The 16,397-nt window shown below is 33.6% G+C and overlaps 1 protein-coding gene across 7 annotated transcripts in view; it reads right to left on the bottom strand.

Annotated features, from left to right (window-relative positions):
• Positions 1 to 16,397, bottom strand: part of CCSER1 (coiled-coil serine rich protein 1) — a 1,349,277-nt gene that overhangs the window by 431,192 nt on the left and 901,688 nt on the right. For all 7 annotated transcript variants that reach the window (XM_032400829.1, XM_032400826.1, XM_032400831.1 and 4 more), the window contains one exon: positions 15,704 to 15,748. In XM_032400829.1, coding sequence (XP_032256720.1) covers positions 15,704 to 15,748 — 45 coding nt within the window. The remainder of the gene's footprint in view (positions 1 to 15,703; positions 15,749 to 16,397) is intronic.

The following is a 16,397-nucleotide window of genomic DNA, read 5'->3' as shown; positions in this document are numbered from 1 at the left end:
CATTCTTTCCTCTTCAAACTTTACCCCTGATCACTACACCATCCTGATATTTGTTTGTTTGTTTGTTTTTGATTGTTATTTTTCATCTCTATCTCAGATTTCTCTCCCTAATCAACCTGGATGATCTGATTATTTTTCTCTACACCTGGAAGATCTCAATTTCCCTCCTGGATTCAACTATCCACAGAGAGAGATGACTTCTAGCATCGTCCCCCAAATTATTCTGTCTCCTGACAGATTCCTCTCATTAACTAAGCAGTGAGTATAAATAGTCACTTTATCTTAAAAATAAATAAATAAATAAATTTTAAAACTAAACTATCATCCCATAGTTTAGCTTTCCTCTGAGCTTCCTTACATTTGCCACATAGTTGGTTGGCCCTGTTAGACCGACCTAAAACCATGAAATCACCTTTGTTTCTTCCTTTCAAATAACACTGAATTTGTTTCTAAGATGTGTCAAATCATTTTTCATATTAACCCTGCCCTCACTGTCTTTCAATTTTCATCATCACCATGTTTCGACATAAGAATAAGTAGATAATCACATAGAGGAACTCTTTCTCTTCTGAAATCTATGCCTCATGCAATTACCTCCAAGCCAAAGCCAAATTTTGCTTCAGCTGTACTTCACTGTAATAAAGTATCATGTTCAAAATTTATTTAACTTAGAGTTCTTTGATTATAACAAGAATTTAGTAAATCCTGAATTAAAGGATGGAAACTGGTATGGCCATTGAACCCTGAATATTATATGCAAGTCATTATGATGCAAATAGTTATTAAATCATGTAAATACCTTCCCCATTTCAATATATTTCTTATAATTAATATGCCTTATATTAAGGCCGTATTTAAATTGCTTTAGTCATCATGTAAGTTCACTTGTACAAGTCAGTTTTATTTAAAATCTTTGAAATTATGGAGGTGAAACCAGAAAATTTAAAACACTATTAAGTTTGGAAACTCTCTACTTTTCTAAATTTTCCCAGTCCCTAACATATCCTCTTAACTAATTTTTTCATCATATACTAACTAGAAATTTTTTTAAAATATGCTATACAGGGGCACCTGGGTGGCTCAGTCGTTAAGCGTCTGCCTTCGGCTCAGGTCACGATCCCAGGGTCCTGGGATCGAGCCCCGCATCGGGCTCCCTGCTCCGTGGGAAGCCTGCTTCTCCCTCTCCCACTCCCCCTGCTTGTGTTCCCTCTCTCGCTGTGTGTCTCTCTCGTCAAATAAATAAAATCTTAAAAAAAAAAAATGCTATACACACATATTTACAAATGTAAATTACACAATATGCCCCATGTATGAACACATCTATTCATCCACTCACCTACCATATACCAATTAACTATTAATTTATGTATCTCTATAAACTTTGAAGACAGTCCTAGTAATCTGTGTAATAGCAAATATTCATAAACTTGTTTTTTTCTATTTATTCATAATCAGTTCAAATGACTTATTAGCCAGCAATCTAGAGTTACCTTCAGTTTGAAAAACTGACTTAACCATTTATTTTGATTATAGAAACTATATTTTGAATTTGTTCATTAACTATTATTTTATTCTTTTTAACATCTCAAAAATATAGTTAGAGGCAATGAAAATTCCATAAATATGAGTGAAAAATGGATGTTCTCATGGATTTGATATTGGCCACTATATTATATATACAAATTTTGATTGAGAATATGTTTAAAATAATGGTTCATTTTAAGCTTACTACCATGAGTCAAAGTTTGTAGGACGGGAAAGGCTAAGAAAAGGTGGAACGCCACAACACTACATTCTGAATGACTAATTTTCTCCTCTACTTTATTCTCCAATGGAGTTTAATCAATGTTTCCCTGAAACCTTCAGCCAAGGCTTGGCAGTCAGCATATTCATCTCTGAATACAGGGTAAGTGTATTATGGGAATGATTTAGCAGAAAAGAACATCTGCCCCCTTTTATACATGACTATCAAAACTGCAGATTACAACTTCAATAATTCACTTCTTTCCATCTTTTTTGAAGAAGGAAATTTAAGTTATCTTTTAAACACTGACTGGCACATTCATTGAGAATCCTAAAGCATATTTTCCTTACCTAGACTGCCTGTGGAGGAAATGAGGCTATGCTATCAAAGTTTCTAAATTTGAACAATTTACCTGAATTTCACTACAGAAAACATCTACAAAAAACTATTGGAAAGAGTTAATCATAATGTTCATCTTCAAAATGACATAGTCTAACACTTACATCAATGAGAAAGCTGCAATATTATGCAAAACAGAAAGAACACTGGAATATAATTATGAATGAAGCTTTTGTTCATGGAAACAGAAGGCATTCTTTGGAGATGTTTAAAAAGGTATTTATCCATGAAAGTTTATTTTCTACTCAATGCTGTCGTTTTCTATGAAGTTAGCCAGTTTAAAAGAAACTTTAAGATTATTCGCTGTAACTGCAATTGTTACTTCTATCATAAACAGATTACTACAAATAAGAAGAGAAACAGATATATTGTTAATTAACATTTTCTCATTTGTACTTTTATTTATTTTTTAAAAGGTTTTATTCATTTATTTGAGAGAGAGTGAGTGAGTGAGAAAGAGTGCACGAGGAGAGGCAGAGGGAGAGGGAGAAGCAGACTTCCCGCTGAGCAGGGAGCCCAATACTGGCTCCATCCCAGGACCCTGGGATCATGACCTGAGCCAAAGGCAGATGCTTAACTGACTGAGCCACCCAGATACCCCCTAATTTGTACTTTTAAATACATACATACTCATGCATATAGTTGCATGCATCTTTCTTTAGCATAGTAATAATGTTTAGAAGAAAATATCGATTACTGGGTATATCAAGAGGAAAATCAAATATTTATTGGGATTTTATAATGCTAGTGTTTTGCTATGTGATACCTAATAAAATTTAAAACCATGTAACTCTAAAATAATTTGTAACAGATTTTTGGCCTATATTTTGAAATATCATAGATGGCAAGATTTAAAAATATAGATAATAAAGAAGGGGCCATTGAATTTTTCTGGAAACTAAATAAGGATGATACAAATTACAGATATTTTTTTTCTGTTCTTCCTATAGAACTAAAATAAGAAATGAGGTTTTATACAGTATTTTTCAATTTTCAAATGCTACTTGGAAAAAATAGTAATATATTAGAAATCTACCTGTAACTGTTCAAAACCTGTATCTTTACATTTGATTTAAAAAGATTTTTCTGAATGATTGTTTTATATTCAGGAAAAGCTTATTAGTGAAGCAAAGTCACTGCCTTTTAACTTAAAGGGTCTTAAGAAGTATCTAGCCCAGTAATAGCTTAATTTGTCAATAAAGATAGATTTTAATCCCACCTGTACCTAATACTAGCTGTATACTCTTCTCATCATTCTAAGCATCTGTCTCCAAGGTAAATTTGTAATGAAAACACCTACTTCTCAGAATTATTAGAAAGGGACTGCCACATAGTAGGTGCTTAATAAATGTTAGGTCTCCTTGCCTCAGAAATTGCTATTGGAAATGTGCTAGTGACACCTAGTGGTAACTCTTGCAAAACTCAAGAAGGTCACCCTTGTAATTCCTGTCTTCCGACTCATCATGCATTCATTCCATCAGCGAATGCTTATTAAATATCTCCTGTGTTCCAGGCTCTTAAGTCAAGTTCTGAGGATTTCAAAGATGTAAAAGACAACACCTACTTTATAGAAGCTCTGGCTTTAGCGGATCATGCATATGCTAGCCAATTACTATACAAAATGTAATTATTTCTACCATAGCAATAAGAAAAAGTGCAAATATACTATAGAATGGGTAACTCAGTTCGCCAAAGGAGATACCATTTGTATTGGGTATTGTATTGTATTGAAGAAGAAATGGTGGAAATTTGGAGATTTCCAAAATAGTAAGTTAAGGCTAAGACTTGGTTTATGTGCTAAGGAGTTTAGCCCTTATCATTGTGTGACAGGAAAATAGTAACATTCTTTAGCAAGGAAGTCTCATAATTATATTCAGGCAACAGTGTAGAGCATAAAATGGAGATGGGAGAACATAGAAGCTAGAAAACCAGTTAAGAGGTTATTAGAGTGTTTCCCTTGAGAGGTGATGAAGATCCAAAGTCCTTCGATGCAAATGGGCTAGACATGAGAAAATATAACTGAAAGAGATATCTGAAGTAGAGGGGAGACTGCATAATGACCTTGAGGATGTGGGACATTAAGGAGAAAGAAGAAATGAGGTTGGTTCTCTATTTCCTGGGATGGGAGATTGTCAAGAAATCATGTAATTAAGTGCCAAGGAAACAGAGCAGAAGGAACTAGCTTATGGGAGAGGGAAGAACAAAGATAATGATGAATTCATTGTGTTTGTACATATCTATAAACTTAAAGAATATTTAGGTAAAAATGTCCAATAAGTGAACAGACCCACACAGGTCTGGAGAGACACTTGAGCTGGAGATAGAGACGTAGGAACCATCAGCAAATAGTCCACGTTACAGCCACCAAGAGTGAATGTGGTTACTTAGGAAAAACATGTCACGAGGAAGGGAGGGCTAAGAGACAGGATCAGGATTTTAAGGAACATCATAATTTAATAAGTAGGCCCCAAATAGGAATTGGATTCACCCTTAATTTGTTCAGAACAATCTCTTAGTAACTTATAGACACATGCTTAGACTACCAAATGGATTTGGAAGTAAGTTGGTGATAGGAGTATTTATTTCAGTTATACCAGAACATAACTTTTCAAAATATATTTAAGCTCAACTTAAGGTTTAAAAGCATAGTTATAAAGTTCTTTCCTCACAGTTTCATGAAATAAGTTGTATTTGAATTTTCCTCTCATAACTGAAAACTCTGGTCTATGCTTTGAGTGTAGTCCTTCCTAAGTTAGGGGAAATTTTATTTGACTGCATATAAAATGTACAGCTTTTCTACTTATCCCATTAAATCTGACCATCTAGTTTTCTTTCCATTTTTTTTTGTTTGTTTTGTTTTACTGTCATCTTTTTTCTTTCTTTTTTTCCTCTATCCTGATACGTGTAGTTCTTGCTTCACTGATTTTCTGGGAAAAGAGCCCAGCAGATTTAATGTTTTTCTTTTACAGACTACCTCACGAATTTAGGGTATTAACTCTACACTTGCAGTGCTGTCAGGCTGAAAAAGAACTATTCATGCTATTTTGTCAGTTAAATACCTACAAATTTGTAGCTCCCTAAAATATATATAAACTCTATTTTATTTTTAAAATTCAAATTATTTTCTTACTTTTTAATTTCTTATCACATTAGTAAAAATTATTTTAAAAATACCCATTCTGTCAATTAATTTTATTGCCCCAAGACTAATATTTTCTCCATGCTAATCTCAATCTCTTGTTCTTCACATTCATATATCACTTCATGTATCATTTTACAGAGCATCCTTCCTTAATTATTACAGATTAGTTTAAATACCATTTAACCATGTCATTTCAAAATCTATACTGAATTTGTATGCATTATTTAACTTTTGGCAACCAGTTAATCCTCTCTGCACCTGAATCAGCCTTACTGTTACAAAAGGGACTTACAGTTCAGGATGGTCATATTAGATGAAAAGGATGAGTGCCTGAAGACCTTGCATAATGTAATCCTGACAAAGGAGAATGGATAATTTAAATACCTGAATTAGCCCCACCATACAAGAGCATTAAACATACTTTAAAACTCACTTGGATCAACAGCTTTGAAATTATGAAACTTCGCAAATTTAAAAAAAAGTCAACTATATTAAAAATTTCCCCACAATTGAAGCTTTATAAATATTTTTCTCACAATTTCAAATTTCTATACCTCCAATTCACCTAAACTGTCATCAACCATTATCAGTATCTATTTATTTAAGTAGAATATAATGGGAATAAATGAAATATAATATACTTATTAATTTTACCTTAATATTTATAAATGAAACCAAACTATATAAATTAAATACATGTAAATCAAAAGGAATAAATGAGTGATCAATATAGAAAGGAACTAGCATAGATGTTCTAAACCCAACTATCAGTGATTCTAAAAAGGAACAATATTCAACTCAACAAATATTTATTGGGTGCTTTACTATATCCCAGGAATGATACAAAGTTTTATAAGTGCAAGCTGAATAATACCCTGTTCTCTAGGAACTCTATCTGACAGACTGGTGGAGAGACAAATAAAAAGAGTCACAATGTAATATGATAAACATAACATAACAGAACTATGAATCAAGTACAGCTTTTGCAAGTAGGAATCCCTGAGAAGTTTTTCCTTGAATAGGTAACATTCCACCTGAGATGTGGTGCTGACTAAGTGGCTTTATACTCAGAGTGGAATGTCTACTGTCTTTATTAATTCAAAGTAACAGTGACACTAACAAACAACAACAGTATTAAAAAAACTTCCATATTGGGTATTTTTATTGGCACCAGACATTGAGTTCATTATTTTTCATATTGCAGTCTTATTTTCTTTATGCATAACAATTCCATGAGGTAAGTTACAGCTACAAATTTTAATTTTAAAATGAAGAAACTGACGTACAGGAAGGTTATGCAAGTTGCTCAACATCACATTGCTGACAAAGGGCAGGACTGGTATTGGAAGCTCTAAAATATGTGTTCTCTAAAAAGCCTACTCTCCTACACTGCCTCTTATTATATAGTCATTTCTTGTTTAGAGAAAATTTAATGAATTTTTGTGCCATAGATGTCTTTGTCTACAAAATATATATAAAATTCTTATAAATTATTTTATGATCCTATTGAAACTCCATTAACATCTAAGCTGTTTGCAGTTTTCTTTGATCTCAAATTGTCTGAGTTCTATACAAGAGCATCTATGAATTACTCCATTCTCTGGAAATGAATACTAAAGTTACTATGTTCTCCAGGCATCACTTACTGTTCTTTTAAATGCTTTTCACATTCCTTTCCTTGCTGCCAACTCTTGAACTATTTTCAGCATGGCTCTCACCTGTTTTATTTCATCAAAAGTTATTTATTAAGTTTAGTAATATCTTTTTCAAGGCAAATTTGGAAGATTATTTGCTTTCCCTGATGCTTTTGACCTCTGTCCACTTTTGGCATTTTTGTACTTGGTGTCACTTACTCTCAGCATTCCTTGTAACCTTTACTTCCAGAGAGTAAACTAGAGCAAATACGTTATTGAATATAACTGGTTAGAGGAGAAAGCAAAAACATCTTTGGTAGGCCACAACTGGAAGCAAGGAAGACAAAATAAACCATTTTTCCATTTTTGGTAAAAGGTAGCCAAAAGGTTATATACAGCGTATACAGAATGTTAAAATTGATTCCACGTGCTTCAACAAATGTGTTTAATTTCTAGAATTCAGACTGCTAGAATATTAAGTAAATTTGTATTTTTTTTTTAATGTTTTATTTGAAAGGGAGAGAGAGAACACACGTGCATAAGCAGGGGGAGTAGAAGAGGGAGAGGAAGAAGCAGACTTCCCACTGAGCAGGGAGCCTGACATGGGGCTCAATTCCAAGACCCCGGAATCTTGACCTGAGCTGAAGGCAAGATGCTTATAGCTCACTGAGCCACCCAGGTGCTCAGTATTTCAAGTGATTTTTACTTGAATAAATAATTCTGTATTTCAAGTGATAATAAATCTGTATTTCAAGTGATTTTTACGTAACCAAGCATAGGACAATACTCATGATTTGATTTAAAATTTCTAAATATTATTGATTTACTCATTTTGAATCTAATATTTTTGAGTACCTACAAATAAGAATACAAACTCCCATAAGCCTTTACTTTCTCTCAACTGTTTTGGAGGATATTCCTCTAGGTCCTATTTGTGATTGTCTACCCCTAAGGCTGTGCAGAAATGAACAAGCAAGTATACTGCGGATTTTCCCAGGCAGAATATTGTCTAATCCCCCTCCCTTTAGCTTATAAAAGAGTACAGGTCATGCTAATGTTCAGCATTCACGTATCAGCAACGATTTGGTTTAAGAAATACAATGGATCAGATATACATTGAATCAGTAATGTCTGGATAGAAAACTTTTAATTTACTATATTGCCAACATTTGTCTCCCCTTACAGGATATATTATTTTTAATCAGTGAAAGATAAGCCCCCCTCCCGACTCCAGATGTAATAGATTTAGAGAAGAGGGACAATTGAGAAGATAACTTTGCAATGATGACCAGGAACTAAGTAAGAGGACAGCCCCAGTCAAGAGGAAAATTGCACAAACTGCTTGTTGCAGATACATTTATAATTTCCTAACCCAACTCTTAATGATTGAAAAATAATGCAAGAAAATGAAAATGGTGGCTCACCCTCCATTCCAAAAGAGTCACTTAGCGTATATCTTCCCATACCACCACAGTGTTAAGGAGAATATCCAGATCATGAGTTTATCATCAGTGATGTGACTATTTGAAGACAGGCCATTATGGAGGTAATTAAGGTAATATGAGGCCATTAGGGTTGGCCTAAACCAATATGATTAGTGTCTTTATAAGAGGAAATTTAAGCACCCACAAAAAACAGTGGGGTATGTGAACACCCTGAGGAAAAACCATATAAGGACCATGCTATTTGCAAGCCAAGGAGAGAAGTCTCAGAAGAATCCAAATCTGCCAACACCTTGATCTTGGACTTCTAGCTCTAAATCTGTGAGAAATCTTCTATTGTCAAAGCTACCTAGTCAATGCTACTTTGCTCTAGTGGCCTTAACAAACTAATAGAGTGTGTCATAGCAATTTTACTTAAAGCTATTATTTTGAACACAACTGTCATTTGCATGAGTCTGAAATTCTCTACTCTTTACATTTTTCATCTAATTAAAACAATTGTTCATATAATATTTTGACAGTACAATGTTTCTTAGAAGCTCAAGAATCCTAAATATATGATTCTGTTGTTAGGTAATCTTACTTAAAAATTTTAGATTACATACTAAGTAACAATGTGGTGATCACAGATTAAGGACTGAGGGAGGTCCTGTGATATAATTAAAGGACAACAGTGGAACTGATCAGGAGTGCTCCATTCCATTAAGCTGAGTATCAAGGTCCAGAGAACTGTGTTAAAGTGACAGATTTCAGCACACGATGTAATCAGAAAGTAGACATAATGTCAAATAACTGTCCTCACCTGAAGGGACGACCAAAGAATGGGAAGAGATTTGGGGATCTACTTCCAAGTAGAGAAAAGGAAGGCCATGGAGTTATCCAGAGAAGAGAAGCAGTGGGTTCTTATAGGTTTACAGGATTTTAATACATTAGTCAGCAAAAGCAATTGGACATTTATGTGCGGATTATTTGTTCTACATGAAAATATAAATCGAAACGGAAAAGATATTCTCTTACTAAGTTACGATTAAGTATAAAAAAATGTTTATTTTCTTCTGTATATTTTTGAGGTGGCAATTGGCTTCTATTTGAAACTAAGAAAGGAATCATAAGTGATCTCTTCATTTATATATGAATAAATACTTCCCTGATGAAAGCAGGCTGACTTAATTAGACCATCTGGAGTAGAATATTTCTTTTGTATCAGCTGACATAAGCAAAGGTCAAGAAATAACTGCAGATTCACTTACATACAAAATAAAAACAACAACACAAAAAAAAATCCCTGTGTTTAAGAATATACTTTCAAAAAAATACATAAGGCAGTGGAATAAAACCATAACTTGTTTTTATCTTTTCAACTGAAGATATCCCCAGGATTTAACTGAGTCTAAAAACAATGTATCTTCCTTATAAAAACAGGTATCTAAATTTATATTAATTAGAAAGTCAAAATCCTTGTACTATAATCCTCCTTAGTCCTCATCTCTTTGTAAAAACCACTTTAAAATTATAAATCTTTACAAATATCCAAATATTTTTGAAAACAAAGACTCATAAACAAAGAAAATATGTTGCATTTAACAAAGAAAATATGTTGCATTCATGAACCCTGAAATCAGAACCTTCATTTACTTTACCTATTGTGCACATGGATGCAAAGCTATCATGTCGTAAACTCTGCCTAGTCTCTACCTGTTACATTGTTTTATAAGACTTGCCTTTAAATCATCCTGCCTGGACCTTACCGCTTTTTAAATACCCTCCACATTCCCCATTCTCCATAACCTCCTAATTTCCCTATTTAGAGACCGACTAAAACTCTGTCAATGTAGTGTTCTTTTTAATTGCAGTAGATCTAACAGTTTTGCTTGATCAAAAGATTTGTTTCTTTGTGGTGTTTTGGTAGGTCAAGAGTCAAAAATTATAGCAGTCTCATTGAAATCCCCGTGCAACCCGACTTAACCTCCTCTCCTTGAGACATGATCCTCCGAGGCCACCGAAGTCCCACAGCAACAATGAGGTAAACGCTGCATTGCGTCTAACCTCTAAGTTCTCGTTGTCAACCTCCCAAACACAGTTTCTGCCTCCTAGAAATGAGAATGTTTTTTCGTAATCCTTTGCTTATCTAATCAAATTTGAAAGGCCTTACCCTAGATGAAAACACTAGCTGTTGTGCCGACAGCACTACCTGTACTTTGTTTTCAGGACTTTCCATTGTGAGTCAGTAAGAAGAGGTCTAGCTACAAGCATTCACGAGTTTAGAAGGTTTTGACATACTGCTTTCCTTTAGACAAAACTCTTGAGTATCCTTTCCAAATTTCATAAGGACTTTCTTCAGTCTTGTCTTCGTTGGTTCTACTTAGTTTAATTTTGCTTAGAGTTAGAGGGTTTGTTAGGTTCCCCTTCTGGGCTTAGGCCAGGTTCTTAAGACAGGAAGTTGCCCTGGCAAAATTTTCATGTGGTCTTCTCAATCTATTTGGCCCTCTAGGTCAAATTCCTGATTACTTGATATTTTAACTCATGCATGTTTCTAACTGGCATAATTCCATCCAGGACAATGTGAAATTACAGAGTCAATTTGGGGAAACTTCATTTCATGCCGCTGAAGTTGGCTTCCTCTCACTTCTCTCCTTTCCTCCCACTTTTTTTTTCCTGCCTCTCTTGGGAAATACTGTTTTGTCACTGTCACATACTCAAGGAATATCTAATCCAGCTAATCAAATATATCCAAAAGAAAGTGAAAAAAATTAAATGGCATGTACCTCTTTTTGATTTTTTTCTTCATCTGAGGTACTACTAAGGATGTTTTCTTTCTTACTGAAGTGGATCTAGTAAGTTTAGTTATGCTTAATCAACAGGTTTCTTTTGGATAGTCTCTTGGAATGTCAACAGTCTACAACCATAGAAGAGACCTTCAAATTGAGATTTTCACTCAGAAAATAGAGGGGATATGAAAAATAGCTTCTAAAACTTACAGGCTTTATGCATTTCTCCCTGCAAACAATGCTAAGTGGAAAACATATATCCATTTTTCTCTCATCTATGATATAAAATATGAAATTAAGAATTACTGAGGTTCAAAAAAAAAAAAAAAGGATTTCTAAGGTTAAACAATGGATTCCAAGTAGATTTTGTTGTCCTATTTGTAATTTGTCATCTCAGAACCAATTTAGAATATAAAATCCTTTAAGTGTCAGGGTAGGCCTTGAATATCTTTGATTCCCATGGAGTAGGCTAGTTCACGTAGAGAGCAAAATATTCCAACAACGTGACACTCTGTCTCTGACAGAAGAATAAATGACGGGAAGATCAGATAATATGAAAAATAATAATGGTAATTGTTACCATTTATTTGGTGCTTCCTATGTGGCAGGCACCATGCAAAGAGCTTTGTACATATTAACTCATTTTATCATTTAACCACCTTTTGAAATAGGAATAAATATTATGGCCTCGTGTAATTTTTTCAATTAAATATTGATTTATAAGCACAAAGATCTTTCACCTCCTTTACTGTCAATTCTGAGAAGGGGAAAAAAGGGAATATTTTATTTTTTACTGAGTTCTTAAAGGTCTCTTCATCTCAAAATCAAATTGTAAATCAGTTACATCTCAGCAGCAAACTATAGGCACTGAACACTGAATAACTCTAGCTATAAAAGGAAGAGTTATCTTCATCTCAGCTTTTATATCTCAAAAAAGAATACAATATTAGCCAATATATATTTCCTTCCCAAAATTGTGTTATCACTGAGGATATAAAAGAATTTCTCATTCTACCAAACTCTACAGCAACCGAGAATGGTCTAGCTAAAATTGAACAAAAGTAGAAACTTTCAGTCTATTCTGAATATTGAACAATAAAGAAAACATGTTAATGGAAGACAGTTTTGCAGAAAAAAATATTAAAGATAACTGGTAATCATGATCTATTTCTTAGTAAAGATTTGTTATTTGATGCATAAAGCTACAAAAGAAGTATTTTCTATAATTTCAAAATTATATAAACTATTAGATTTTAAGAGAACAATGGAACTTCCACACTTTTTGCTATTCTTTGCTGTTCTTATTTCCAAGAACAATACACTTTCTTCAAGTTTAGTTCAATCCTTAGAGCTCACATATTTACCTTCTTTTATTCTGTTAAAAAACAACTCTCTCCAGAGGTCTGTTGGACCTAGGAGAAGTAATATTGAGTTTTCCTAACATAAGCAATAACCTAGGCCTAAAATAATCTGTTTAATAATTCTAACTAAATTATATATGGAAAGAAAAATCAAAGGTGATTTGTATTTTGCTACACATGAAATAATGTTTGTGCTAATATTCCAGGTAGATAAATTATTTTGAAATCTAGAGTGTCATTTATCTCATTCTTTAATTTTTCTCTCTTTTAAGGCTCAAATTTAAAAATGATTTTCACTGAGTCTTTTCTCTGAGTAACAAGATCTCACTGGAGGCAGGAGTTTCATTTACAATCAGGTAGAAATCCTGGTTAAATAATCACATTTTGTACAACATTCCACTAATCTCCCTTTTCAAACAACCATTATGATTAGCCCACTCTCAATTTATATACAGTGTGCATGTATAAATATGCAAAAATACTCATGTAACTTTTTTTATCGAACTAATATCTATTTTCAAATATTTCACAATAATACAAGTGATTTAGGTGCTGCCCATCTCCATTTCCTTTGGAAAAGTAGTTTATATTTTAATTGCTTCCTAATTTATATTTTTATACAGCACATAATGTTTAAATGTGGCCTTCCTGTCTAGCAATTAGCTTTTTAATAGTATTTACCACTTAGCTAAATAGCATATTACTGCCTGCTTCAATTTTCCATGCATGCTCTAACCATTGTCATTATCTCAAATAAGTAAATAGAACACTTTAAACAACATGTCTTAAACCTTCTTATAAATATTTGGTAACAGGCCCTAGGTATTACATCCATCAACACCTAGTGGGAAAAGCTGTCATTTAAACTAAGACAAATTAATTCATCTTAAGAAGTAATCATTGCTATTAAATCTTAATCAATCACAATAGCATTAGGATAAAGAATTCTAAGAGAAGGCTTTGAGTAAGAATTTTCTAAATCCACACATTTCAAATTAACATAGTCGGAAGTATACTGTACATCACTGTAAAGCACACATAATAGAACACAGTAAATAGGAATCAGAAAGACATGTGGCATTTTGTAAACAAGAGAGATCAGGAGGCTTTTAACATAGTCATTACACTCTTTGTTTATAGATCACCTACCCCTGAGACTTGCCAGAACAGTGTTCACAACATATTTCACCTAATTGTCTGATACTCTTCCAAAGTCTCTTACCATAGAATATATAGGGCTTTATAAACACGGGGAAAACTAAGGTGAGTGTTAGGTTAAATAGAAATATGCCCATGTAATCCAGTGTTGCACAGAGATCAAGTGAAGTGGTTGTTTTGAATTTTAATAGTCACCATTTAGTTTATATTCCAGATTGTTAGTGTCAAGTGTCAAAGACAATACTGGGCTCTCACTGATCTGATGAACTTACCTTCTTCACAATCACTCCACTAACCTCAGGGAGAGACCCAAAAAATGTTGTCCCCTTTATGCAGATGTATATATTATATTGTAGATCATTAAAATTTTGACCTTCACATAAATCATAAAACAGTTTTAAGAAAAAATAATTTAAAACACATTATCAACATGTTCTTTACCCACAAGTGCATTTCTAATAAAAACAAAGTCAGAGAAAATGAAAAGAAAAAGCAATAAAATTTAACAGTAACTCTTATCAATAAAAACCAGTCATTTGGCTTTTAAAAATAACATAAAAAACCACAAAAGCTTGATAAAACAAATGAAGAATTTCGCTATCACTTAGCAATGCCATTATACGGGCATATGGATTTAACATAATTGCTATTGGACTAGGAGACAACAGGGAGAAGCTGGGTAACTCCAAATTCTATTTCCTTAAAGGCACTGAATGAGCAGAGATAAATTGTGGCAGTACTGCTTGGGTGTGAACTTTCCACTGAAGAAGTGATGAGCTAAGTTCTTTCTCCAAGTAGATCCATTTTGGTCATGTCTGGATGAAAGTGGTTACCCTCCCAAAACTAAATGGTTCTGAGGTCTTCCTTACACACCCCCACCCCCACTCTCTCTTTAGAAATGACCACATCCTTATTACCTTGCTTTCCTATAACATGAAAAATATCTGAAGACTTATCTACATTTCACTTTCTCCAGCTTTTCTGCCAATGTGAGCCAATTATTATGTGTCCCTCAAAAGGAATAGATTATTTTGGGTGGAAACAGCAAATAAATAGGAAAGAGGCCCTAAATTACAAGTTTACTAGGATCTAAAAGGCCAAATACTAAGAACACACAACTGGAAATTAAAACAGCAAAGGAAGAAAGGGAAAATACTTTGTAACTCAATACAGAAGAAATCTCTTTTTACAGAAAGAGAGGCCACAGATGGGGAGGGAGTAATATTTATTGTCTCATTTTGTAAAAGAAAATAGTTTCACTTTTACCAAAAAATTATTAAATAAATATCATTTTAAAATAAACTTACCTTTTGGGCAACAAGAAAAATATTGATTTACAGAATTAAATATTACACTCTACCCCACCTCCAACAATCCTAATCACAAATATAGCATTTACACACTTTAGCATGGAAAGAATTTTAATTGAAGTTAAGTCTGCCCATTCAATTAGAATTAGAAAATCATAATATATATAATGTGCATGATACAGTATTGTGTTTGATACTATTTAAAGTTCCCCTCTTTATAAAGCATCTGAGATAAACAATAATTAGAGAAAGCTTTAAAATTGCTAGTCTTACCAAAGCAACTTTACACTATCAAATAATGCATGCCAACTTTCTAGCATATGCCAATGGCCTTGGATAGGAGAGCAAAGAATCCCAAATGCCATAAAATGTTTGCATTGTTAGAATTTTGCTGATTTCTCAGTAAAACATTTTAAATATAGCCTTGTGATGTTTGTTTAAGAAGGACTGCTGCCCCATCCACGGGGTCCTGCTGCTGCAAAAATCCATTTTAATAGAAACAATCTTTACCTAAAACCAGAGAAACAGTACTTTCTCTAGTTTCAGAGAAATAAGCACAAATAATACATTTACATAAATGTGTAAAATGTGCTTTGACCAGAGTGAATGGAATATATGTACACGAAATTCCTCTCCACACATTCTCATCACCATTATCATCATCAGTCACCATCACCCACCATATCACTGCAACACTTGTAAGCACTTTCTCTTCTTCCCTTTTCCTCTCCCTTGACTTTCTTACCTCTCTCCCTCCTTGTACTGCCTCCAGTCTTTTCAGGTTCAAACCCTGAAAGAAAATAAAACAAAACAAAACATATTATTGCTGGCAAAGAAGTAAATAATACTTAGTAACTAGTAGTGCAAACATTTTGAAATAAAATAATTCTCTTAACAAGGAAGATTTATATATAGATGACTGTCTCACACATATGCCAATAGCTATATCTGAGTAAGTCTTCAAATGTGCTACCAAAGCATTTCTTGCTAAATCCCAAGATCATAGGTAAAAATAAAATAATAATAAAATAATGAAATGCAAGCATTTGTTTTAGCAGTGATTGCCTGTCTCTTGGTGAAGCCACAATCTAAAAGGTACTGTCTAAAACTGAAGTAGCACATATAGGATTTTCTGTGAGCATAAGATGGGAGAGGCTCATTCAGCCTGGGAATGGGCATTCACACAGAGGCCACAGAGGAGATCACATCTAACAGTCTTCGAGGCTGAGGAGTACCACCTACTGCATACAACACTCTAAAGACCTGGCTACTCAAAGTGTGGCACCTGATATATCACCTGGGGACTCACTGGAAATGCAGACCATCCATGAGGACGTAATGTACATCATGGTGACTATAGTTAATAATACTGTACTGCGTATTTAAAATTGGTAAGAGAGTAAATCTTAAAAGTCCTCATCACAAGAAAAAAAATTGCA

The sequence above is a fragment of the Phoca vitulina genome, unplaced genomic scaffold, assembly GCF_004348235.1.
Source record: "Phoca vitulina isolate PV1807 unplaced genomic scaffold, GSC_HSeal_1.0 scaffold3, whole genome shotgun sequence".
NCBI lineage: Eukaryota > Metazoa > Chordata > Mammalia > Carnivora > Phocidae > Phoca > Phoca vitulina.
Note: the sequence above shows the minus strand (reverse complement) of the source record. Positions and strands in the feature narration are given on the sequence as shown.